This window comes from Chamaea fasciata, unplaced genomic scaffold, assembly GCF_029207755.1.
Source record: "Chamaea fasciata isolate MVZ Bird 193981 ecotype frontalis unplaced genomic scaffold, bChaFas1.0.hap1 SCAF_4, whole genome shotgun sequence".
NCBI classification, from domain to species: domain Eukaryota; kingdom Metazoa; phylum Chordata; class Aves; order Passeriformes; family Sylviidae; genus Chamaea; species Chamaea fasciata.
In genome coordinates, this window is record NW_027094089.1 from 44,982,149 (window position 1) to 45,005,586 (window position 23,438).

Consider the following 23,438-nt stretch of genomic DNA (forward strand, 5'->3'; position numbering starts at 1 on the left):
GAGCGATGTGTGTGCTGTCCTTTTCTTTCTTCTCTCGACTTTCTTACCCTGAGTGGCAGCCCTGGAGCTCAAGCCTCTGTCAGAGAAACCACTTCAGCCACAAAACCATTTTCCCCTTCAATTTTTCTCTAATAAAGACCCATGTTTAGGAATCTTCTCAGGTTCAGCCATAGCCTGAGGATACCTTTTTTTGTGGTGGGAAGAGAAGCCGAAACTTTGGGACAAGATATTTTGAGGTCATTGCAAAATTTTTAATGCCTTGTATGCATGGTACAGGATAAGGATCAGATACAATACATATGCATGAACTTCCTTTTAAATCAGAATTTTGAGAAAGGCTAGGGCAGAAATGTTTATGGAAGATGCTGTTTCCTTACCCCTTTATAGGCACTTGTATGGAAAAAAGATAGTTAATAATTTTCTCCAAGGATTCCTCTGGAGTGCTCATCGGTCATCCTCAAAATACTTCCCAGCAGTGCCTGAACAACATACTAACCCAGCTCATTTGCCCCTTGCTTTCTTACTCCCTCGCTAGTGGAGGATATCTGTGAAGTGAGAGAATCTTTGGGAGGTTCTTTATTTACGGCTTGCTTGTTTGTGATTTTGCATATTTGCATTCCTTACCTGGTACTCAGGAAGAGCAAAGAAGCCCACATTTTACCTGGTGCAGTAATGAGGCTCTGTCTTACTAGAGGGATCTTTTTTTTGTGTACTTCAGCAATCCCCTGACCCCTGCACAGACTGGTTTCCTGAAACAGTCTGTGCTGCTGAAATGTCTTATGTTGAAAATTTTTCATGCAGATATCTTTTAAAAAATTCAACAGTATCTCTAAGTAAAAACTAAATGTCTATATGTAGATTTGGGATGCTGGAGCCATCATACAAATACACGTATGTATAATATGTATATATATATTATATATTTATGAGATATATATATATATATATATATACACACACATGCAATACAAAGCTCGGAGTCAGTGATTTTGAAGGTCTTTTCCAACATTAATTTTTTTTGATTCTGTGATTATGAAAATTGATGCGCCTTCCATCCAGGATGAGCAGTCCTCCTTGAAGATAGCCCCTTTCTTAAATGGAAATCTCTAAAACCTACAATTGCATTGTTTTCTGGGAGAAGGGGAGTAGAAGGGTCTCTTTTCCGCCATTAGGCTTGTCCATAGATTTGAGCATCCTGTGGTGTGTCTGTATCCCTGAAGAAGGTACAAGTTGGGCAGACATCTGAGAAGCCTCATTCTTCCTCCATTATGTACATCCATGCAAGGCAATTACTACTGTCAGAAAAAAGTAATACAGCAAGATATCTGACCCTTATTCAGGCGTTTCATTTTTATCACTCTTCTTTTACCCACGGGGCCTAATTGGCAGGGTGACAGTAGTTTCAAGTCTCTCCTGCTGTGTCTAAGCTGTCACACATGGGTGCAGCTGGGCAGCTCAGGACCTACTGTTGGCCTCTGCTTTGGCAGCATAACTCCTGTTTATCTGCGGAGCATGTTCTCATGCAAATCAGAGAAGAGCCTGGGCCCACAGAAACTCTCCCTCCAGTCTTTGGTAGGGTGATATAAAGAGGATGGATTCCCAGCTTCATCACTGCACTGCCCTTCTTAAATTAAGCCTGTAATGAAGAACTAATCATGCTGGGTTTTTCACCACTGATTAGAAATGAAAAAAACCTGGCAAGGGGAGTTCTTGTAAAAATACTTCTGCAGTATTGGCTCACTTCTTTCAATAATAAATCCTGTTGATTCTTACAGGAGATTTCAAGGCTGCTCTCTAGTGGCTGCAATTGTCATGATGCTTTTTGCAGTTTGAAGGACTGGCTAGGGTTTTCATTTGTTTCATCAGCAAGTTTCCTGAAAATCAGCATCATCCATCTGATTATTTCAGTTATTTTTAGGAGTTTGCAGTGGGTATTCTTCTCTTTTTTTTTGTTGTTGTTGTTGTTTTTTTGGGGGGGGGGTTGTTTTGTTTTTTGGGGGTTTGTTTGTTTGTTTGTTTTTGTTTTGGTTTTTTTTTCACATTCATTGAAGTGTCTTTTTTTAAAGAGTTGATGATGGTCCCATGGAAAAGGAAATGAGGTTTTGATTCAGCATTTTTTTCTCCTGTCACTGCTGAGAACCCCCACATATCATTCCCATGACTTGCCACTGTGGTCTTCTTTCTTCCCAGCAGAGCATGGTGGGTGGTTCACCCCAAGTCAGTGCCTGGTGATGAGAAAGGCAGCTTTGTCCTTCCCAAAGAAGCAAGGGTTCTCCACCTGTGAACTCTCCTGCAGCTTATAGCAACAGTCTCTTTTTCTGGTGTGCCTTTTACCTGCCTTTGGGGTCACTGTGTTTAAAACAATGACCTTCCATGGGGTGCAATAGGCTCAGTCAGAGAGAAAAATTACTTTTCTCTGGCTCTCTTTCATCCGGAAGAAAACTCAAAGGCCATATCTGAACCAAGAGTTTATAGGACAGAGACCTGATCCTGCTCTGCCACAGGAACACCTTGCAAAACGTGCAGGAAACAGCTGCAGGAAAAAGCAGCACCAGGGATCGATCCAAAACCTTTCCTGATACAAAAGCAGATAAAAAGCGCTGGAGAAAGAGAAGGCAGCTGTGTTTAACAAGAGACCACCTTTGGATGACTCATGCGTGGTCCCTGCATGTTGCATTGTGGCTGAGCACGAAAAAAATCATCTCGTGGTTTTCCAGAATCTTACAAACATTTCCAAATTGTAGAAATCCTGTAGGAGGAAACAGGCTATTTCAAGCAGGTACTTTTGTAAACGGTGGTTTTGTAAAAAGATTTTGTAGTGTTCTGGTGTAGTGGGTTACAGGAAGAGGGAGAGGTTTTTTTAAAGTCCATGGCCATCCTGATTTAGCAGATTGTTTCACGGACTTCATTCCAAACTGTTTCTTCCTGCTGAAAATGCTTCTCCAGCTGTCATCTTTGGTAAATAATTTATGAGTCCTCAGCTTAGAAATGGTTGTTCTTTTTCATGTCATTGCAGGGAAAATAGAGAAGATCAAGCCTCCTCCACCCCCCACCACAGAAGACCCTGCCTCACAGTTGGACCCTCCACCCGAAGAGTCTGCAGGAGCCCAGCGACCCAAGAACCTGATGCAGACCCTCATGGAGGATTATGAAACACACAAAACCAAGAGACGAGAAAGGATGGACGACAGTGCCGTAAGTGCGGTTCTCCTTCTCCCTTTTTGCTCTGTAACAGAGACCATGACTTGCAAGAACCAACAGACTCTGGAAAAGGTTAACTTACCAGAAACTGCTCAGATCAGCTTGCAAGTTGGTAAGGATTTTAACACATTCTAAGGGACAGGTGTTCAAAATGGAAAGATGCAGGCCAGGGAAGTGGAAGAGGGAGTCACTGCAAATACTAAAGGCAAGTCATATTATATTACATTTTAGTTAGTTATGTTAACTAATAATAAGAGCGGTTGGGCTAGATGCCCTGTAATTGGCAGATTCTGTTAATTCACACATCACCAAGACCCTCCAATAGGTTATCTCAGTGACACTTTGAAATCTGTGGATCAGGCTTGTATTCACACCGGTATATGTAGGCACCCCCTGAAGTCTAGTCCAAGTGTGCTCAGTCTTCACTGTAAGTTGATAACTTCCCCAGAAACCACCTTTTGTGGAACTAGACTGGGAGTGAGTGTCTTAGAAGTTAACTTGGATCCTTCAGCAGCCATCATGTTGTTGCTGGATTTGTTGTCTTTCACATAAGCAGTAGTAGAGTTTATCTGAATTAAGGTGTTCTTCATTAGAGACACGAATAAGAAAAGCTAAGGATTTTGTAACTGGAAGTATCAAAATTCAGGAAAATCTCTTTTTTCTCAGAGAGCATGAACTGTTTCTTATTCAGTCATTATTACTGTGCAATGAGTGCAGAAGAAAGTAAGATACAAGTTCAGTGTCAAACTCCTTAAATGCACACATTGTTTGCTGAAGCAGCCAAAGTCCTTCAGACGTTTCCCAAAAGATGTCTGAACAATGACCCTACTGCCAAGGATGCTCCAGTAAACTGCTTTCTAATGATGTTCATTAAAGGCGGGTTCTCCTTAGGAGTATAGATGAAAGTGAAGGTTTGTAACACAAATACTGCACTAGTCTGGCAGCTTTTAATCACTGCTAGTGAATATTGCACAGTAACAAAAGGTAGTAAAAATCAGAAGGAATGGACTATGGAGGTGTCCTGTTGCACTTTCATTGGCTAGCTAAAAATGCAGATAGATTAGTTTCCAGTGCACACCAGAAACTTTCTGGGCCCTTATTCTACTGAGGCCACTGAAAAACAAGGTTCCATTGTCCATCAGACTTTACAGCAGATAGAAAGCCAGCTTGTGCACAGGAGCATGTCTCATTCTGGCAGTGGTATCTTGGGGCCACATCTTAGAAACGAGATCTGATTTCCTCTCTGTCCCCAAGCACCCAGTGAAACAGGGTGGCCCCACCTGCTCTGGTGAGTACTGTTTCCTGGCATCTCCCCAGAGCATCTCTCTCTGAAGGTGCTCAGTGGCTTGCAGGGCAGCTCTCATGACCTTTGCAGAAGCTGAGAGTAACATTAAAAAAAGTTGGGTATAAAACACCCACTGTGCAAACCAGCACTGGAGTCCCACACTGAGATCGTCAGCCTGGTGGCTGGAAACTTCAGAGCAGCTGAAGGCACACAAAATAAAAAGACATAAGGGTGACATCTGATCTAACTCCATGCTTTTCTTTGGCTGTTTTTTGATTTAAGGCACTTTATCTTTTAGCACTTTTTTTTGTTTGTTTTATTCTAGATTTTTCTGGAACAAACACCATGTAAGGCACTAAGTTATTTTGTTTGCATTCAACTTTACAAATCTGGATCTCTTCTGATTCTCTCAAAAATTCTCTTCTACATTCCTCTATTAATGGGGTGGCGCTCAGCCTGTACTCTTCCTGTGATCTTCCTCTACCCCTGCAAAGAGTGAAGGTGACCTGCCCAGCCCATGAAGTGGTGACTTGTGGCTGAATTGATCCTGCTTATTTACCTAGGCACAGTTCTTCAAGTGTTTGCAGAGTTGCCCACGTGCTCCCTGGAAAGGTGGACTGGCCCCAGTTGCCTGGTCTCTGCTTCAGTCTGAAGTAATGTCCTTACCAGAGTGCTGGGCAGTGGTCTGGGCAGTGTCTGACCACAGAGGTCTGCTCTGGGTGCCATCTCAAGCTCTCCACTGCTTCTAAAGCTGCCCAGGCACTGACTGCCCAAAGATGCACTGCCGGGGCATTGATGCCACTCAGACAACCTGTGGGGTAGATCTTTTCTGTTATGAATTTTCAAGGCTTCAGTGAATTTGCAAAGTCCCAGTGGACACCAGAGTCTCACAGTGGTGAGGTTTGTTGTCATTCTCCTCTTCTGTTAGCCTGCTGCATAAAGCCAAACAAGATTTTTTTGCTGCTGCCCACCCAAAATCCTATTAGAGGTCTGTGTCCTGCAGAGCCCAGGGATAACTTCCTGAGATCAGCAGGAGTGTTTTGTTTCTTTTCTCTGGCTTTTTCCACACTCCTTTGGTAAACGACTCTGCCACTGACAAGGGAAAGATAACTTTAATAAGAGGTGCTGCACTTGTACCACTGTCAGTTTGAGTGAATATTTTACAGTCCAGGATAATCAACTATTATTTAAAAAACAAACAGCTTTAATTTGTCAGCAGAGCATTTGAATAGTGTTCTCAGGAAAAAGGACTTCTGGAACTAAAGAAACAAAATACCAAATCACTGCACTATTTAAAAAAATACATTCAATACAGTGGGAGAAGGACCATAACTGACAACCAGACAGGCAGCTGCTACTTGGAGTATGATGTCCTGGGAGCTGAATGTGGCTCAGCATTGCTCTTTGTCAGTGAGGTGAACCAGACTTCCTCAAGTACTGGAAGCAGTCAGGGTGCCTGGCACAGCAGCCATGGTCTCCTGAATGGAGAGATTTGTGGAAAGGTTTTGTGTCCACAGTAACTCCCTCTCGTGCTGAGCACACCAGCAGTTCTGATATATAGAGATTCACTTTTGCCCCTGCATAAGACACAACAAAAGACAGGAGGGTGGTTTCAGTAGGACATTTACCCTCTGTAGTGTCTGCTTCAGGCATCACCCCCTTCTGTTTCATGTCTGGCTTCAGTGGCTACAACGTGGCCTTTCTGGTCAAGGCTTTTGAGTTATGCCTTTCAGAAGGAGAGGGCAAATCCAGCGCATCTTGGTAGAACTTTGCTGCTCAGGAAAGGAGGTGGTTTCTTCCAGAGGATGTATTGCAGCACAGATTTCAGCAGATGAGTGAAAGAGAAAAAGCAGCAGCAAGGAAATAGGTCAAGCGTTGATGGTAAACAAGACTGAGACTGGCCAAGCAACGTCATTAAAATAACACCAAACTGGCTGATCTTTCCTTTTTTAGTTTTTATGACACTAAGTTGCTTGAAGTCTTATACTCTGGAATGTGCCAGTTCTTGGAATTTCGGTAATTTGTTCTTGTTTCCTAGTTATAACATGCTTGTTCAATGTACTAATGCTGGTCTTTTCCCTTTCTACCAGTACACCTGTAAATTACTGTCTAGCAAGGTTACTTCAGAGGTACTTTTCAAGTGCTTGTTTATTTTGGCTTCTTCTTGCATGGTGATTCCAAGTGCATGTTGGTGCAGTTGGCATTTTCATAGTGTGTGCCAGTGCCATTTCATATTAAAAAATGTGTGTGTGTGATATTCCCTTATATCTCTCATCAGTAAATATTTATCCAAGGGTTTTCTAACCCTTGGATTCTAGTTACAATTTCTCCCATTGGAGGTGTTGTAATTAAAGGGATGGGGGCTGTTGTCTAGGACTGGAGCATTCCTGTTGTGAGAAGTGAGAACTTCCCCTTAATCCCTCTTACCATTTAGCTGGCAAAGCTAAACCTGGGATCCAATCATTTTCAGATGCTGCATGAAACTTCTGTGGCTTTCCTTTGTCTCTGATTACAATATATTTAATACTATCAAAATCTCTAGTATTCTGTAAAAAAACCTGCACACCATCCTTTCATCTGTGGAAGAGTCAAATGGAAGTGCATGGCCTCAGTCTGTTTGATTTTGTGAACCTTTCCTTGTCCCTGTCTGTTGTGATGTGATGACTGATCACAGTCCCACAACTTGGCATCATTGTTTGTCTCAGGGTGGAATAACCTCAAATCTGCCTAGAGTATTTACAGTGACATTTGGTATTTTAGCAAAGTAGTAATTGGCACAGTCCTTATCTCCACAAAGCTGGACTTTGCCAGAGGCAGTAATTTTAAGATCAGGTAGTTGATACTAACTTCACTTTTGCAATGTTTGTTAGGAATGAGGTGCTCAATAAAGTGTATATTTCAAATGCCTGTAATTTTCTCTGTAGATTGTGGTCATGACAATTACCATTTGATACTCACTTGTCCAACATCAGAACTTTTTTTATGAACCTGAGCCTTCCATTTTTTTCCTGTTCCATAATATATTTGATCACATCAGCTACCTCAAGACAAGTACATGAACATTTTCTGACCTGGAGAGTAAAGCAAAGACAGGTCTATGCCATTTCCTATTTATTAAATAATTTAGAGTGGGTTTTATCACACTGATACAAGCCCAGTGATTGATCACTGTGTATTTATAGATAGTTAAATCAGTATAAGAGCAGTGTGCTTTCAGAGTCCTGGTTTTAAACACAGGTTGTGCCTTTTCTCCTCCATAATATCTTCACAATAATCGATGTCAAGATTTGTGAACAGCAAGTAGTGATCAGAGTGTTTGGTATTGGGTGAGAGGCATAAGTTCAGGTGTAGTTTTTACAGGCCCAGGCTATGGTCTTCTGCTGCTGGGAAGAGTTTTGTGTCCACCTTGTGTAATGATAATGCAGCAATTCCTCATGAAGGTGAAAGGATGTTCTCTGGCTATTCCCCAGCATCCAGCCTCAGACTGAAGAAAGCATGTGATTCTCACTGGAAATCTTCAGCTAAAACCAGACAGGTTGTTTCAGAAGGAACAGCAAGACGCAAGGCACTATATGCCCCTACTCTCTACTAACCTCACAGCTGACCTGTGCCTTTTGTTCACCAGAGCATTCCAAAATGCACTCTGGTGCAGGCAGGTGGCTCAGTTTTAATCATCATTGGCAACACTGTAGCTGTCCCAGCTGTGCTTGCGCTGGCTTGAGAGAAGGGGCTTCCAGTCATTCTGGCAGCTCCATGCTGGAAAGCAGAAAATAGGAAGGCACATTAACTGCTGAAGTTCAGCTACCACAGCAACTGCATCCTGCTTCATTAGGGTGATGTGTTGCATCACCCCCAAATGCCCACAGCTTGCAGTAAAAGCACATCCCACTGCTGTTTAGAGACCTATGTGCATGCCCCTATATAGGATGTTTTTATCCTCCAAACCTGCTTTTGGCCTTACACATACACATATATTCAAATGTGCAGGACATTAGCTTGAGTTTCCTTAATACCAATCATGCTGTAGCAGGTAATTACAGTAAAGTGACATTTATGCAATATTAAAGGCTACTGCTGAAAATTTTTGTGTTAAGAAACAGGAAATGAAAGTTTTAGGTTTGATGGCGTAGGGCACACAGTTCATGTTTTAATACTGAGAAGCAGTAATTTAATACTGCCACTTTCCTGCTTCAAGTAACACATTTTAATCTCAGATACCCAGCTCCTCACTGTGTTTACTAGCAGTCTGGGTATTCAGTAAACAGCATTAGGTAGGTACAGGAAGGAAAATACCTTCATGCTGGAGAAATAGATGTTCTCTCAGTAGTTCCAGTTTTATTTAAAGCATTTGGTTTATCATTCCTGAGCAGGAACACTCAACATCTGCAGGAGCAGGCAGCCTGTTCCTTGCTTTTGTGCTTCCATCTCTTTATGCACACTGTGCTCCAAGAATGTGTTTTGTGCAGCAACTTTACTACACAGTGCTCACAGATTTTAGACATGCAGACCTTTGCATTTTCTGTTTTCTTTTTTTCTTTTAGTTCTTCCAGATTCAGATGGGAAGAATCAGTAAAATATTAAACCTCAGAAAAACTGTTTTACTTCCACATCAGTTTTGCCACTACTGTTAAACAAAAATTGTCTTGAACTATATATAGCAGTCAATTTTCTGACTACTCAGAAAACACCACTACTTCAGTGGTTGTGAAAAATATTATTTGGGCTAAAGCATATATTAATATATTTATATATTAATATATATATAAAAAATACTGCTTTCTATTGTTGTCAGTAAGAGCAGTTATTAAGCTGTAAGCTATGTACTGGATTTGTTAAATCTGATGGAGGCAAACTCAGTATAGGTTAGTCTCCATCTCTAGGATGGATAGAAAAATTATTCATACACCTAACAGTGGCAGCTGTTTTAAATTTTCTTTTTCCTCCAAAATCCTCAAAAAATAAATGAAATCTTCAAGAAAAGAACCCTCTGCAATTCTTAGCGAGACCTCGAGCTGCAACCACAAGATCCAGAAAGGAATTTTCTGCAGAGAGGTGAAGAAAAGTTCTTACAGCCCTTATCTTTTGTCTTTCCCTCAAACCTACTTCTGCTCTCCAAGTTCTTCCTCTTCTTCTACAGTTGGTATTCAAATCACCTCTGCTAAATAAGACATTTTATGTAACACTGCTTTTTTCCCTGAAGTGGCCATTTCTTTAGGACATAATTCCCAGGCTGAAGAAGCCTAAGCTTAAGAGAAGCATCTGCTCCCTGATCTTCCTTCTTTGTGCAGTTATGGCTCTGGCTGCCTTAGGACACCCTGAGCACCAAGCCTGGCCCTGCCTGTGCCCACTCAGCTGATGCAGGGCATCATCAAGGAGGGTGCTTGTGAAGCATTGAGATAGAATTTTTGACTTGCTATGGAGAGCCTGGGGGTACTGCACTCATTACGGGTCTAGAGTCAGCCCTGATATTGGCAAAATATATTTTAAAATGGAGATAGTTAGCTGTTTTTAGGCAAGCACCTTCCTGGGTCATGAATTCAATGCTCCATTGAGGAGTCCCAATTCCCCACTCAGTCATTCCATTTGCATGCTATAATTAAGCCACTGTTTCCTCTAGCGGGTCTAGAACTGTCACAGCCTTGTGAAAACAAGGGTTGTTTTAGGTCAAACACTCATTTTTAGTAGATTAGTAGACTAATTCTGGACTAACTATTCAAAAGGATCTTTAGTTTATATGCTGTACCGTTTGGTGTTAATACTGAGCCAGACCTGCTTTCCTGCAAGGTCCAAGAATACATTCAATGCCCTCATGTCACCTCTGATACGAATCTGGATACAGTCTTGCTTGGAGAGTCAGCAGCATTTGTAGAAGCAGACAAACTTAGGGGTAGGTGTGCAGACCAGGATAAATGGAAGAAACCCTATCACAATCTTTTAAGACAAATACAAGCTGACTGATCAAAAGCAGGAATCTTCGAAGTTCAAGTATCCTGACTGTTGCAATCAATCAGCAGAGACCCTCACAATACTGTGATGTTCAGCAAAGAAGCTGCTGATTTCAAACTGTTCTAAACTATGTAAAATCCATTTTATTTTCAGCTGGTCTGTTTTGGCAGGCCAAATTCCACAGACCTTATTTAAAAATACAGTGGCAGTTTTAGTTTGAAATTTGTGCTGAATGATGGACTGGTATCCACTCCCAGTTCTGCTTCTCCATTGTTCAGTTTGAGGTGTCTTTTCGTGGTTCAGGCATTCTGCAGTGGGAGTAACTCCAGTACGCAGCTTACAGGCTGATGTCTCAGACCTATTTTTTCCTACTGATTTTTTTTTTTTTTTAATAAATTGGTAGGTTTATGAGCACGTTTGCCCTCTGCTAGGAAACACAGAAACTACTCAGCCCTGGTGCCCCTCCTTTTGGTGGTGATTCTGCAAAAAGAGGAGGCATGATTTTGGGCAAAATTTCAGAAAAAAAATCCCTTCAGTGGACCTGGACTAACTTTGTAGCCAAGGTCAGTGCTGAGAATGAGATGGAGCATTTGTTATAATCCGTCTCTGTTGGCCAGATTTTGTCTTCAGTTCTCTGGCTTGTTCACAGTTATAGTCAGAAGAAACTAAGAGAGCAAGGAAATATTAATTCTGGGCAAAACTCCGTCGTATCCTCAGCTCCTGAATGAAGGTCTAGAGGTTGCAATTGGCATAAATGCAGTAGTGCATTCTCATTCCCATAAGCAAAGTTATGGTGGCCTGTAATTTCAGCTGGCCATTCAGAGTTGATTTTCTGATACTGCCTGTACAGGAGCCTAGTACTTGTGTGCTCTTCCAACCACAGCTTGTCACAAGCTGGAAGAAGAAATTCTTTAGTCCTAGATTACTTACTTTTATTGTAGTCAATGCTTGAGTCCTCGTGGCATGTGACTTCCTTCACAAAAGAACAAAATATCATCATCCTATCTCAAAAGGTTACATATACTCTTCTGCAGTCAGCAGAGCAGCTTGCAGGAAGCATTAGGGATGAAGTATGGCAAGCATTGCTTCAGTGAAGACTCGTATTTGTTGTGGGATTTTTTCAACTGATGTAAAAAGCTTCAAAAGTTTGCTTCTTTGGGAGGGATGGTTAAAACACACTGAGGCAATTGACATTGCCAGCTCTGTAGATTTCATTATGGAGCTGTTATTCAGTGTTGGTCAGAAAATAACATTGTCATACGCTTCTGTAAGAAGGCTCCAGTCCCCCTTTGTATCTCACTCTGCTGTGTGGAAAACACCCACAGCCATGCATTACTTGCTGAGGAGTACCTCAGACACGTCATAATAATGCCTTTTGGTGTTGTCTCACTTTCCTTTTGACATTTTTAAAACACGTGTTAAAACCGTTTCTTACATTTTTAGTCAATTGTTCATATGTGTGCATATGTACTAATAGATGCGCAGTGTGTGCATATACCTGTGTATATGATGAGTGTATATGAAATACATATAAATGTATTGGGTCTGTCTTGTGCCAGGCTTTGTCAGCCTTCCTTGTGTAAATCTCCTTTTGTCTGTGTGTAGAGTGATTTTTCACTCCAGGAGCACTTGGATCTCAGTGCACAGTAGCTGCAACCCAACAACCACGAGAGGGACAGGGGCTGGGAGCAGGTGCTGCCTGGTCCTGCCTAAGCGGGTGATGTGCTGAAATCAGCAGCTCTCTGCTTCCTGGGCTTTATGTGCAGCTCCAGAGCAGCCTCTGGACAAAGCTGCAGGGTGGTTGCTGGCTCCTGGTACAGAAGGTGTGCAGTTTCAGTTTGAAACTAAAATAATTTGGCCTTGGGGAGAAGGCCAAGACCTTGGGACTGGGCAATTGTAGCTGGGGTGGTAGAGGTCAGCTGGGGCTCCCCTGCAGAGAGCTGGATGCTGCCAGACAACTCCTTACCACTTCTGTCCTGTAGTGCTTTGCTCCTGTGTGCCATCCCCCCACTTTCACGTCATGGAGTGCTTCATTGCATGTCTTCTTCCTTTTCTGCACAGGGTGTGGCACCGGAGCCCCCTGGGGCAGGGGCTGGCCTGGCTGATCCCTGCCCACCAGGCTGGTTTCTGCCTGCCTGAGTGCACAGTGTGGGACACTCTGAGGGCAGGGCTATCTGAGTGACATCCTGTGCTTTCCTTTTCTCTCCTGACCAGGTCCTCGAGGCAACCAGGGTGAACCGAAGGAAGAGTGCTCTGGCGTTGCGCTGGGAAGCTGGCATTTATGCCAACCGAGAGGAGGACAAATAACCACACTGCAGTGTGAAGACAGCAACCAGGCATGCCAGAACCAAAAAGAAGAGAAAGGAAGAAAGAAAGAAAGGAAAAAAAAAAAAAACCAACAAAAAAACCCCACAAAAACCCACCATGAAAGCAGCAGCATTTTAGTCCAATATTCATTAAATACACAACAAACTTGATACCCATAGACACAGAAATTATCCAGCTCCTGGCAATCCTAAAACTACAGGAAAAACACATCTAGAAAACAGCCCCTTCTTCTTCCCTCCATCTCCCCTCTGAAATAATGCAATGGAGGGGGTGCAGGGGGTGGGAGCCCTTGGGGGTGGGCACAAGGGGGTGATTGTGCCCAAAGACCAGATAGGCTGCAGGCATGTGGCAGGAAGTCATTCGTGGGGGAGTCTGTGGCCAGGGCTCACACTTGCATTTCTTGCTGACTGAATTGCCAGGCCTGCTTGCCCCCAGGAGCACCGTCCACCCAGCAGCTCCTGTCAGAACCTCCTGCAATTCCTTCGCCTCCCACAGTCGCTGCACAAAGACTGTCGGCGTTAATTCGGCGCGCTCTTATCCATCCTCAAAACACAAAGATACTGCCCTCTGTTCTGTTTCTTTGAGTAGACTGAAGGGTTGGGTTTGGGATTGGGTTGGTTGTTTGGGGGGGGGGGGGGGGTGTGTTCTCCCCTTTCCAGTAATTTATCTGTTTAAAACAAGAAAAACCCAACAAACAGGGAGGCAGTTACTGCAAATGTACAATCCAGCAAACTCAAACAGTCCTTGTGTTGCAAACACAAGCCATCACAATTTAGGAGTGGAATAGATGGGGATGAGAGCTAAGCCAAATGGATTACCTTAGCTTTAGGATCCTATATGCTTGCAATATCACCTGAACTCCAGGTTCTCAGAGCTTATTTACACAACAAAGTTTCTAAGTAGAAAATCTGTATTTAGCGGATGACAACTATTTTTTGATGGTGGGGTGGGAAAGAATGGCATATGTGTAAAATCTTAGAAGATGGATAATTTGAAGTAGAAAGGTAGTGGAAAAGGGATACAAATAAAGGACATTTAATTTTTAAATGAGGCAATAAGTGAACTAAGCCAGACTCTGGCCTAGAAAGAGGTATGAAGTAAAGAAGAAAGATAGTTATGTCTTCAACTATATTTATACAACTTAAAAAGCCTTTGAAATAGAGTGCTTTGTGGAAGTCTTCATGTTTCCAGGCAACAAAAAAGCTAAAGGGCATAATGAGTTGGAAGGAATGAGCAAAGAAGGCAGACAAGGGAAGAAAATATTATTTTAGCCATTCAGCCAGTGTTTTCAGTGCTACAAGTAAACCATAGAGCCTTTAGTTACTGCTTAGGCTTGGGATCAGCAGTGAAGGATTAGTGTGGATGTGTGTGTGGGTGTGTGGGTGAGGCATGAGGCTGGCATACCAGAAAGTGTATGGCAGTGCGTGTGCTCATGATTTTCTCCACAGCTGTTTACCAGCTATAGGGGTGAGTGCTATATTTTTTTTTTCTGAAAGGGGATATAAAAATAAGGCACTGAGTTAATGCAGTATTTGTGATATTAAAATTTGACCCAACATGGTATTTGCATGAGTCACAATTGCAAAGTATTGACCAGTTTTGTAAGCTGACAATTAGGAAAAGAAATGTGGTATTTATTCTTGTGCTTTGTATTTGTATGTAGTATAGAGGCTGCAGGTTTACTCTTTCTTATCACCAAGCAATACAATAGGAATATTTTATGACCATAATTTCTGGACTAGAAACTAAAAAGTTTGGGAGGTGATGGGAAAAAAAGACACTAAAATTTTTTCTTTAAAAAATATTCTTTCTTTTTTATAATCACTTATTATTTAGACATCTTTTTTAAATATCATCAGCCAAGATACTGTGTCCTCCCTAAGCCTTTCCTTGGTTTCATGACCTGCTGTGCTGTTTTATCCTGAAACAGTGAGCTCATTTAAACGAGTACCGATACTGTGAACATACTTCTGGTGCTTTTCTTAAACACAGAGCTTGCAACCAAATTATTCTCCACCACCACCACCCTTCAGTTCGTCCAACATGTGATTTCTGTCTACAGACACTTAAAATTTTGAGGCTTATTTTCAGGGAACTGTAGTAAATACATTTATATCTACCCATTGGCTCAGTTCTTTCCATTTTCTTGGTAAGTGCTACTGAACTGAAGAAAACTTGCTGAACTGAGAGCTCTTTGTGATGAGAGCAGCAAGCTTATCTCAAGCAGAGGCACCATAGGGAGGCTCCATGCCTGTGAAGGAATTGCATATTTAAAGAAGTGGACCTGTTTTTCAGGCATGGTAATCAAGGGTGAATCAAGGGTGATTCATGTCTCAAGGCAGGTTGTTACCATACAGCTGTAGGAAAAGCACCAGCACCAGGGCAGCACTAGTGAGACCATATGTCACTGCAGATGTGAGCTTCACACACCTGTATCAAGAAGATTCCGGGCCTTTGGGGAAAGCCTAAGAGAGACTAGGAAAAAGGAGTTTTCTGAAAACAGGAGATGGCCTCTGTGGTGTGGTGGTCTTTCATTAAATGGCACTCAACATATTTTCCCCCAGTATTTGCCCCTGAAAGCTGGGTCAGCCCTGGACTGCCTTCCCAGGAACTTGCATCTTTATCTTCTTTAGTCTGTAGGCCTGTTTTCCCTCCAGCTTTCTCACTGGAAACCAGTGACAGTAATCACCCATCATAAGACATCTTTCTGTGCATTGTTCTCTGTGATAAAAGCATTTGCTTTCAACCCCTGCAACAAAAGTATTTCAGTCCAGGACAGACAGACTTTCACCCAGCACAGTTTTTCTCTCCAGAAATTATGGACACTAGAGTCAGCAGCACATTGAGTGCTGTGGTAACAAGAGTGAGATGATGCAGTTTCCTTGCCTCTGTTATTTCATTTGCATGCTACCAAGCTTAGGTGTCTATAAGTATACGGCAGTAATACATATCTATCTATATATGATTATATCAAATGCAACAATAGAGCACTATTGCAGAGTTTGTCTCCACAAAAGAAGCGCTCAGATCCTTTCCCGTGGCAAAGACTGGTTTTAATGAAACTGTGTATTGAGAAATAGTTAAGCATTAGCATCTGTGATTATAATTGGTTTGGGGTTACAGTGCAGGTTTTCTGAACAATTTGTTTTTAAAGCCCAGTTTGGGCTTCATCTTGCTCTGTACTGACATTTCTGAGGGAAAATAGAGTAGTATTGACATGTCTGGCAACCAAAAGGCAGCATCTTTGTCATGACTTATCAACCAATTTCAACAATACCTGGCTTTCTGTATGTTAACCACTTAAATGTTATCCTGCTTCTGTTTTATAGTGACTGTGAGGCCTACAATGCAAGTATATAATTATTTTCTCATTAAAATAGAAACCTGTGTTGTGTTTCTCTAAAACTGCCTGTTTCTTCATGTTATTGCAGGAAGGTATGCCCCTGAAAGCTGCATGTGGTTGATAGAGAGTGGCCTGTGTCCCACCTCCCATGACAGTCAGTCGCTCTCTTCCTGTGGTTCTTGACTCGGTGTCTCTGTCTAGAGGTGGGAGTGATCTCTCTCCACTTGGTGGTGTCAGTTGCAGGAACAAGAGCATCCCTGCATATGTTTTTTCCCCACTGTCATGTTAGTGGAGGTTTGCAGAGGCTAAATCTGCCCTATGATGAATCTCATGACCTCTTTGTTTGCTTCCTTTTCCCCTGCAGGAACCCCACTCTCCTGCATGGCAGAGCTCACTCTTTCAGCCAGCTGTCCATTTATTACATGCCTGGCTGCAGCAACCAGCTGCTTCCCCATTGCCTCTCCCTCCCCCTTCATGGTCAGCTGGACCAGGGGAGATTCTGTCCCTCACCCCTGTGAGGAAGCTGCTGCCAGCTTTTCCCTGCAAGAGCTGGGAGGTGCCAGAGCACCGGGTACACCTTAGAAGGGCCACAGGGATTTGTTGGGATCTAGCCAGGTTCATGCCAGCCTCTGCCCCTCCCTGTGCCGGGAATAGTCAGGTATTTAATTACAACCCTCTGTGGGAAGCAGCAGAGGACACAGGTGATTCTGGTGGGAGTCGGCTAGGGACAAGTGCTGCCTCCAGTCTCTGCTCCCCATAACACCAGCCCTCCTCTCCCTGTGCAGATAGTATCAGAAATGCCTATGAAGAAAACCAGTTGGTGATTTACATTCCAGTTAGTAAATGGAAATCAAGAAACGGGCTAGAGAACAAGCTTGAAAATTAGTCCATCAAATCCAATCCCTCAGTCTTCGAAAAAAAAAAGTTGTTGCTGTCTTCTCAACACAGGGGAGGCTTTCTGTCTTCATCTGCCTTGCCGTGTTCTGTGCCAAGAAGGACTGTGTATTTGACTTAGTGGCACACAGTGAGAAAAGGAACTCCAAGGCATCTTTTTTGGATTTTATATGAAATAAAAGTGAAAATTGGACTTCTGCAAGGGAGCATTCAAACATTGCAAAAGTAATTCAGTTACACCAGTGAGTGGCAGCAGGTCAGAAATTTTGCAGCTAGTTCTGCTGTTTTCAGCTGTTGCTCTCTGTTTCATAACACACTCAGAACATTTCAAGTCCCTGTTACCATATTGCATAGTTGAAATGGCATGTACCAAACTTCAGAGTGTTTTTTACAATGTAGGTAAGGACTTTAAAAGAGCATTTTATCAATAATTTCCGTCATAAGCCCATAGAAGGTGAAGGTCTTGCACCTCATTTAGTTTCAGGTGGCTTCAAGAGGCTCCAGCACAAAGGGAAAGCAAATGGAGAGGCAAAGGATCTCCTCTTCAGGGACAGGTTTGATGAAACTGCTTTAAAAGGAGCGAAGAGCATTCAGTGTTTTTAGCTGTGATTGGGCACAAGAGATTAAAAAACCTTACAAACAGGGATCTGTAGTGCAAGGAAACCAAATCAGAGTGCTACAAGCTGTAACAGGGTGGAGGGACAGGGCTAGGTAGGGCTAGAACTACAAATGTAAGCATGAACTTTAGCACTAAAGACTTCTAGTTATGTTCTGGTTGCTGAATTGACTGAGGGGGACAGTGCAGGAAACTGCTCGTAGTCTGCGTGCAGCCCCCCACTGCTTCCAGGCCAAGGCTGAAAGCATCCCAGTGTTTCACATGGCTCAAGACTGAGAGTCAAGGGCTGTCCTGTCACTTCAGCAATAGCATAAGGGGAAAAACAACAAAATACTAACGAGCAACCTAAGCAGCAGCAGAAAAACAACCAGGATGCCTGCCATCTAGACCTCATGGTGTGCTGCTAGCTCTGGCTGAGCACTGAGTAATCGGTGTCGTACCCCACTGCTTTATCAGTGGGGTCTTTAGGAAGAGAGCTTTTGCAGTAAGCACTAGACATGGCAAGCAGTGTGAGAGCTCCTGCTCCATTCCAGACATCTGTCAGCTCTGCAGTGAATTGAGAATGGTATGCCGCCAGGAGCTGGAAATGATTTCAGGCCTTGTTCCAATCTAAAGTGTGGGAGCAGTGACAAGAAAAATCGGTGAAGGAAGAAAAATGTGCCCAGCTACCTTGTCACATTCTCTGTTACTGCAAACCGCATGGGAGGGATTTGTGTAGCAGCAGTGACATCTGCAGGGGGGATTGCACTGACTGTGGTGAGAGCTTCATTTCCAAGGATGGCGCCTGGAAGCCAGATCCTGGTGGGAGCCAGTACGTGGGAGGGACATGGTGAGTGATGCCCTGGTCCCAGGGCCTGTTCAGTGCTGAGCTCAGTGCAGTAGTACCCCTGCTAATGCAGGAAGCCCTCCTGCGGCCAGCAGAGGATCAGGCAGAGAGCCATAGCACTTCTCCTAAGCTTCCTGTGGGGAGACAGTTGGGATGGGGCCCCAGAAAAAGCTGCTGTGCTTAGAATGCATACCCCGTGCCCTGGTCATACCCCTTCCTACAGGAGCTCCTGGGGCACACCAGCCCTACCAGGAAGCCACTGCTGGGAGTAACTGCAGGCTGTGTTGCCTTGGCTGGCAGCTTGGTGCAGGATTGTGGCTGGACACACAGAACACTTGGCAAGGAGCCCTACTGCACTGAACTCTTGTGAAGACTGTTGGTGGCTGAGAAGGTGGATGCAGAGCAGGGGGCAGGAACAGGAGGCTTGAAACTGCTCTGCAAAATGTGGAGGGTTTCATACCGAGCTGCCGCAGACAGACCAGGGCAATGCTATCCCCACTGGGGTGTCACTGTGACTCTGAGCCAGGATGCTTATGTAGAAATGACCCCCACAAGTACTTCTTCCTTTCGTAGTATCTTAGAAATCTGAACTCTCTTGGTTTTATATTAAAATAAACATCAAACCCTCAAGCTGCAACTGAAACACAAGAAGCCAGGAAAATATTAGCAAAAGCACAAGGGATAATGACACAACCTTGGTAAAATAGCTAGTCACAGGGTGCTCATAAGGATTCTGAAGTGTTGCAGGCAACAATGTTGCAGTGTTCAAAAGTGTTGCAGTCATTAGAAAGGGTGAAAGAAGTCTTTGCTAAGTATTATCTCCATGAAGAAAGGTGGAGCTTCCAGATACACAATGAGAATTGACTTGCTGGACAGCTTTGTAACCCGCTACACAGTGTGGAGGTGGCAGAAAGTATTCAGCTCTATTTAACTGGAGTGAAAGAAGAAAGATGCTGAAGTAGAGCAAGACTAGGTGGTTACTGTGGCACAGACATATCTCACCTTGCCTACACTGAACCTCCTGACTGACCACCACTGCAAGGCCCCATCAGCTTCCAGACAGACTCCCTCCCAGGCTGGTTTCCTTTCCTCAGGTATTTCACTGGATTTACACTTCTTTGCCAAATCATCCCATGGATAAACTGAGAACCATGAGTTAAACCTCAAATGGACTAAATGCAAATGTGCCAAAACACTTAGATACCTACACACCTGTAAGGGCCTTGCTCTTGGAGGGCTACACAGCACTAAACTCAACTGGAAGCTCATGGACTGAGCGTGTGCCAGTGTACTATAAAATGATGTGGATATGTTAGCAGGACTGACTTGAAAGGGTGTTGGGGGAGAGCCACATGAAACAAAAATCTTCTCTTGGTTGCATTATAAATGCTGAAAGGGCATGATTTTGACTTTTCTTTAATTCTGTGTTTTAGGAAAACTACTCAAACTTTTGTTCTGGTGAACAGAAGGGAGACTGAGCTGGTATGTGGTGCAGAGGGTAGTTTGGGAAAAAAAAGTTCATTTCAAGTTGTGGGATTTGATGTATAAAGAAAGTGAGGATTAGTAATGCAGGTCAGAGCAGAGTGGTATAAACAGTGGAAAACAGAAAGATAAATAGGGGAAAATCTTGCTGGTGGGGATTTTTCATGGATGGAGCCATTTCAGAAGTCAGCTGAAAGCATGATCAGGAAATGTTTCAGCAGGGGTGGAAAGTGTACAGCAAAAAGTGTATTTACCCAAGCTCTCTGGAAACCACAAAAAAACCTCTTGCCAGTTACAGCCTAAGTCTCATCTGCTGCCAGGTCTGGACTGTGGTGGTACAGGACAAGATTCATCTCAGCTGGCCATGTTCTTGGTCATTGTTTGCTGGGTCAGTCTTCAGCAGAAGGGAATCAGGAAATAGCTGAATGATATCATTGTTCCTGAGCCTCATAATTTATTGACATGAGGACTCAGAATTTATAAATAAAAGATACGTCAATATAGTCTGTCTAAGCTTTGCTGGATGTTTCCAAGGAATTTATTATAAAAATAGTCAAGCACTAAAGGATAAAAACAGCATTTCAGTACCCCAACGGGCTCTATTTTTCCAGTCTTGCTTAATGTCTTGTTCCCTTCCTGTATAGAAATATTAAATCAGTGTGGTTTTAAAATGTCAGAGGCTTAGTTTTTTCCCCAGGCATCCTCCTGCTTTGTCCTAGGCTGCCCCGGTTATGTGTCCTTGCAGAGAGTGCCTTAAAGTTCATGGCCAGACATTACTTGCTAGCTGCTAATAGTTTCCACTGACATCTTGGAGGTGACTTCCATCATAAAACCCCTGAAGGTGGCAGCTCTATACCCTTGGAAAGTGGTGGTGTGGAAGTATATCACATGTGGCAGTGAGAGGCGTGATCTAACATCACCTACGTAAGGTGCTGCCCTGCTGCAGCAAAGCGGCCTCATCTACAGCAGAGAAAGAACAGCACAGTCCTCTGGGGGGAAGATCATGCACATGACATGACCCTCAGCTGTGTCCTGTTGGTTTTCAGCAAACTAGAGTGTCTCAGGTCCTGCAGGAACTGGTGCTAGCAGTTTTTCAGGAGGTGGGTATAGCTGGCAGTCCTCCTTTCAAGAGCATGGCTGGTTCTAGGCTGGTGACCAAGGTACAAAGCCATGCTGAAATGGGTAAAATGGCTGGGACATGTCTCCCCCTTGCCCACATGCAGTTAAGCAGGAGCTTTGAAACCATTGCCCAGAAATGCAGAGGTTGTAGCGGGAAGAAGCAGTGCTGCTCTCAAATAGTATGGCCATTTCAACATCTACACAATGGGGCATAAAAGAAAAGGTTTTAGCTCAGAGAGTAGCCTTGAATACTCTACAGTGCTGGAATGAAGCATTAAGGAAATAGCAAGCACCAGTAACAGCTGCTGTCTTGCCACACAGTAAAATTTTCATGTATATGTATATTTATATATATATATGTATGTATATTTATATTTATCTGTGCTTGTTAGACACTGAAGAAATGCAGCCTGTAAAAAAGTTAGCAGCTGCAATATTGCTGGAAAGCTGCCTGGACTTTCTTGCTTCCCTAATGCCCTTTACCCAATTACCCTCTTCAGCTCCGAAATTTCCTGCAGATCCAACAGGATCCTGCAAAGAGAGGAGAAGAGGTGCGGTATTCAAGTCCCTTAAATGTCTTTCAATATCTTTTTATACATGTACTGGAGCCCTAAGAACACACAAAATCTACCAAGGCTGTTCATTTCTTAGCTGCCTGGGAGGGTACTAGGTAGCTGCTTCTCCAAAGCAGTATGCACGGTCTACATGAGCTCCAGAGTTTGGAGCTATCTCCTAGAGCACTTTGATACAGAGTTGTGGGCCTGGAGAGCTACGGACACATCTTCCCTGTGTTTTCCCATGGAGGTGACAATTCTGCATGGGTTGCAGAGCCTCAACAGCCTTTGCTGTTTTCCAGATAAGGCTTCTCCAGCACCAGGACTGCAGCTTGCCCACCCAGGAACTATTCTGCGCTCTTATCTGAAGAGTATACCATTGGTACCATTTTTCACTGCTGCCTTGAAGCAAAATGAGTAGGAATATCTTCCCCATAGCCTCCCAGCCACCCTCATGGAGGATGCTGGTACCTTTCCCTTATGTCTCAAGGACCTCTCCACCCTGCCAGCTCAAAATGAGCTGGATAATTACCCAGGTGTGGCTATGGCACATGTTATAAACAGGGTTATCCCAATTATTTGCTGTGCCTTGTTGCACAGGTTGTCTGGAAATCCTCCACTGGCACTGGAGCCTGTTTGCAGTGAGACAGTGACAGGCACTGCCCTGCAACCTTGTAGCCGAAAACCACCTGTGTGTGGGCTCTGCATTCAGCACCACCTGTGCTGAGGGCCCTGGGAGTGGCCCACAGAGGATCAGATGGTGCTCTGTAATCAAGGAGAGCTTGTTACTGAGTTTCCTGTGTTTTCCATTTCTGAGCTGCTGAGGTTGAGTTAACACACCCCACGTGAAGAGCTGCTGTATGGAAAAAAGGATGCTAAGGCTTAGAAATGTCACTGGAGTGTGCCACAGCATCTGGGTTGTGTATGCATTTCTTGGTTTTTGCTTTTTCTTTTTAACAATGACTGAATGTGTTCTTTTTAACAATGACAGGATGTTCTGCATAAAACAGTGCAGAAAAATTAAAAATCTTAATGACTAAAACCATAGCAAATTTCTTTACTCAGGACCCAGTCCAGCAGAGTAAACAGAGAGGTTGTGTGGAGTGAGTTACCATCTGCCTGCTCTGAATGTCTGGGGATTCACTGAGGGCTTAGTACAGGTGATGGCTTCAGCATTAACTTTACCTGCCTGAAAAACAGAAATTTAGCCGGGCAAGGAGCTAGCTTGAGACCTGTCAGGTGAAAATGAATGGATTACCATCAGGCAAGGGTGTCTCCAGAAGACTTAAAGAAATAAATACCTTCTCTCCTCTCCAGAAAACGCACTATGTCTTGCACAAAGCAGAAATGCAGAGCCTGAATCTTTATGCATTTATGATGCTTTTGATGGTCTCAACCTCTCAGCCAGGAAAATGGGGTGGATCCATCCCTTTTCTCTCCACCGTCCTGATGTCCTCTGGCAGCTACTCTTCTTACTTCTTGTAGAGTCTCAGTCTTATGAAGAGATATACATTCCCTCTAATTATACTTGACGAGGGCTGTGTTAATTTATCAAAGGTCCTATCAGACCAGAAAAATCAGCACTTCTCTTTCCTTTGCTCTCTTTTTCTTCTTTCTTCCCCTCACTTCTAAGGACAGGTGATTAACTATTTCTTTCTCCTCCTTAATTCTGCCGTATTATTCTTTCCAGTATGCTCTCTCCAAACTTATAAATCCCAAGTCAAATTTACATTTCTATAGAGATTTTATTCACCCTTAATGGTTTTTTGCAAACATTATTATTTCAATGTTTTTGTAGGCTTTTTGGAACCAATTCGCCATTGCCAAAAGGTTTTCCAGACCTA

At 43.3% G+C, this 23,438-nt stretch overlaps 1 protein-coding gene across 4 annotated transcripts in view; it reads left to right on the top strand.

Annotated features, from left to right (window-relative positions):
• The window catches only part of PALM2AKAP2 (PALM2 and AKAP2 fusion), a 308,648-nt gene extending 292,483 nt beyond the window's left edge, over positions 1–16,165 (top strand). For 3 of the 4 annotated variants that reach the window (XM_066181417.1, XM_066181418.1, XM_066181419.1), the window contains 3 exons: positions 3,017–3,195; positions 6,577–6,615; positions 12,647–16,165. In XM_066181417.1, coding sequence (XP_066037514.1) covers positions 3,017–3,195; positions 6,577–6,615; positions 12,647–12,739 — 311 coding nt within the window. In that variant the 3' untranslated portion in view covers positions 12,740–16,165. The remainder of the gene's footprint in view (positions 1–3,016; positions 3,196–6,576; positions 6,616–12,646) is intronic. The other variant, XM_066181415.1, reaches the window with a different exon arrangement.
• Positions 16,166–23,438: the final 7,273 nt, after the last annotated feature.